The sequence below is a fragment of the Chiloscyllium plagiosum genome, chromosome 14 (genome assembly GCF_004010195.1).
Source record: "Chiloscyllium plagiosum isolate BGI_BamShark_2017 chromosome 14, ASM401019v2, whole genome shotgun sequence".
Lineage (NCBI taxonomy): Eukaryota > Metazoa > Chordata > Chondrichthyes > Orectolobiformes > Hemiscylliidae > Chiloscyllium > Chiloscyllium plagiosum.
Genome location: NC_057723.1, coordinates 4,100,324 through 4,103,489, shown reverse-complemented (window position 1 = coordinate 4,103,489; position 3,166 = coordinate 4,100,324). Strand labels below are relative to the sequence as shown.

The 3,166-nt window shown below is 36.2% G+C and overlaps 2 protein-coding genes across 6 annotated transcripts in view; both read left to right on the top strand.

Annotated features, from left to right (window-relative positions):
- The window catches only part of LOC122556420 (protocadherin beta-15-like), a 200,098-nt gene that overhangs the window by 72,809 nt on the left and 124,123 nt on the right, over positions 1-3,166 (top strand). The window lies entirely within an intron of this gene.
- Positions 1-3,166, top strand: part of LOC122556872 (protocadherin gamma-A9-like) — a 21,597-nt gene that overhangs the window by 10,671 nt on the left and 7,760 nt on the right. Inside the window, exon 4 of the mRNA XM_043704128.1 lies at positions 2,483-2,537. Coding sequence (XP_043560063.1) covers positions 2,483-2,537 — 55 coding nt within the window. The remainder of the gene's footprint in view (positions 1-2,482; positions 2,538-3,166) is intronic.

Sequence of the window (3,166 nt, the reverse complement as noted above, 5' to 3'; positions counted from 1 at the left end):
CATAGGAACAAGCCATTTGGCCCACCAAGATGGCACCAAAACATGATGCCTTTTGAAAATAAAAATCTTTTTCCTTTATGCCATCTATATCCATCTGTTCACTCCCTATTCACAGATCTGTCAAGATGTCTCTTAAATCTTGTTTTATTGCCCGCATCCACCATATTCTCTGATAGCTCATTACGGACACTTACCACCCTCTGTTTAAAAACTTGTTTCTCACATCTCCATTATACTTATCCTGTTTTACCTGAAACCTGTATTCCCTACTAATTGACAGTTCTTTCTTTGAGAAAACACCCTAACTACCCAATCGATACCTCATCAACTACCACACTCACTAATCACGTATGCATTAACTGTTGAGCAGAAATCTCTCTGTTTAGATGTACCCAAAGAAGTACAGTGCTCACCAGAGGTTGCAAAGTAGTTATGTAATCGATTTGAAGTAGGTCCAAACAAAGAGGGTTTGAACTTGCTGAGGGCTCTGAAAGAAACTTGCGCAAGATCAATGAATCATCTTAATAGTTTTTCATTATGTCCTGCATAATGTACTGAACAGTAAATCTCACTCTTGCATGTATGGTGAGTAATAATATGAATTGAGGGGCTATGCCGTGTATTTACAAACTGTTTAGAATACAAACTTGACGAGACCTGTTTACCCACCCATTACAGAATGCCCACTCTCCCTCTACACCCAACTCTTATTCCAACCTCATGCAAAATACAAAGCCAGCCATAATCAATCTTGTATTAGACACTGAAATTGTACTTAAATAAAATCGAAATGTGTGATAGAAACTCAGCAGATCTGACTGCATCTGAGGAGAGAGAAACTGAATTCATGCTTTTAATCCAATATGACTCCATCAAACATTCCATTAAAAAGTTAAAAGTTAACTCTGTTTTTTTCTCTGAAGATTCTCCCAGACCTATTACGTTCTCCAGCACGTTTAGTTTTAATTCAGATCTCTACCATCCACAATATTCTACCATAATCATATTTGTCTACTATTTCTTTACTTCAAGTGATCCCGTTATTGAGTCAAAAAATATTGCTGCTGTGGATGAGTAAGTAAGAAATAGTAATTGTTGATAAGTCGTTGGTTAAATTCAGTGAATCATGTTCAAATGCTGAAGCATCAGAAAATAATTGTATAGTGTGATATGTTGGTCTATAGATATGTGCTCAGTGGAACAAAAAAAGGTAATCCTGATCTAGTTATTCACTATCAGGCAACTCGCAAGTTATATTTCTGAAAAGGAAACTAAAATCATAAATGAAATAAAAATATCTCATTGTTAATTTCACCATGATAAATGCTAAACCCAACTAAAAACATTGCCAAGTCTTTAAGAAGTGGTCTGTTCGGTGATTGGTTGAACGTGAGAGCTCCCTGCTGACCAATCAAAAGCTGAAATGTGAGTGGAGATCTTGACTATCCCCTTCCCTGCTCGCACACAATTCGATACAGTGGTAAATAAATTGCGAAGTGTGGCCTATTTGTGAGGTTTCTGAGGTTGTTGACTTTTTTCAGAAAAATAGGAATGTTTTTTTCAGGAAAATGATTTGGACTAGTCTGTGTTGGACTGGGGTGGACAAAGTTAAAAATCACACAATACCAGGTTATGTTTATTTGGAAGCACTAGCTTTTAAAGCGCTGCTCCTTCTTCAGGTGGTTGTGAAGCAGAACCATAAGACACACAATTTATAGCAAAAGTTTACAGTGTCACGCAAGTAAAATGATATACTTAACAAATCTCGATTTTTGCTAAGTCTTTGATCTTTTAGAATGGGTTACAGGTTTCGGTTCATTAATATACAAATTCCAGAACATCTTTTAAGTAACATTCTCGAGATAACTTAAGGTTTTATGAACTTAAGGTGACATCTTAGCTCAGACAAGGTCAGAGTCTGCCTATATCCTAATCTTGAGTCAGGTTGGTTCTATTTCCAAGTGGAATTAGCAAAATCTATACAACCTGAAGACAATGCACACAGTCAGCCCTTACAAAATTTTGTAAATTCCACTTTGGAAATATAACCAGTCTGACTCAAGATTGTGATACAGACAGACTCTGACTTCACACCTTTAATGTATTGCCTGTGGTGAGATGTCACTTTGTATATAGATATAAACCTTAAAATATCTTGAGAAAGTGGCTCAAAAGACGTTCTGGGATTTACATATTAATGATCCAAAACCTGTAACCTATTGTAAAAAAATTAAAGACTTAACAACAATTGAGACTTGTTAAATATATCATTTTACTTGCACGACACTGTAAACTTTTGCTATAAATTGTACGTCTTATGATCCTGTTTCACAACTACCTGAAGAAGGAACAGCGTTTGAAAGTTGGTGATTCTAAATGAACCAGTTGGACTATAATCTGGTGTTGTGTGATTTTTAACGTTGTCGGGAAAATCTCAGTGAACTTGAAAACCTGAATGTATTTTATGCAAATTCTCACACAGCAAATTGTTGGGATACGGAATGCATTCCATGAAAATGTGATGGAGGCAGTTCAAAGTGAGACATTCAAGAAGCATTGGATTTTTTAAATAGTATGGTGCGCAGGTGTTTGGGGAAAAGACAGGATATTGACACTAGTTAATTTAACTGGAGTCGATAAAAGAGACAGTGCAGGCACAATAGACTGGATTTTCTCCTTCTGTATTGTCATATTTTGTGATTCTTTGATATCGTTACTGAAACTATTCAGTCGACATTTCAATACATTACAGATGAGACCTGGTTTGGATTTTGAGACTCAAAGAACTGATGGTAGTTCATCTGTAGTATATGCAAACTGGAATTGTATTTTTTTCCGATACACAAAGCTATTTGATCGATTTAGGAATGATCGATCTTTTTAAAAATGCTGATTTTAAAACATTACAACTGTGGGATTGACATAATTTCATCCAGGAAGTGGCAACTCAGTTTACAGTAAGCACCCGAAACTCCTAGTCTCTTGTCAGGGAAGGAATTCCTGTGCTTGCACAGGTCATTTACATGTTCAGACTTCACAAGGCGCTTACATTTCACGATAGAGTTTGAAGAGCAAAGAGAACACGTCCTACTCATTTGTTAGAACACAACAGGTGGACTTTACGGAGCCAGTCTTGAATCCCTTGTTTTTAAAAATCTTTTCTGAA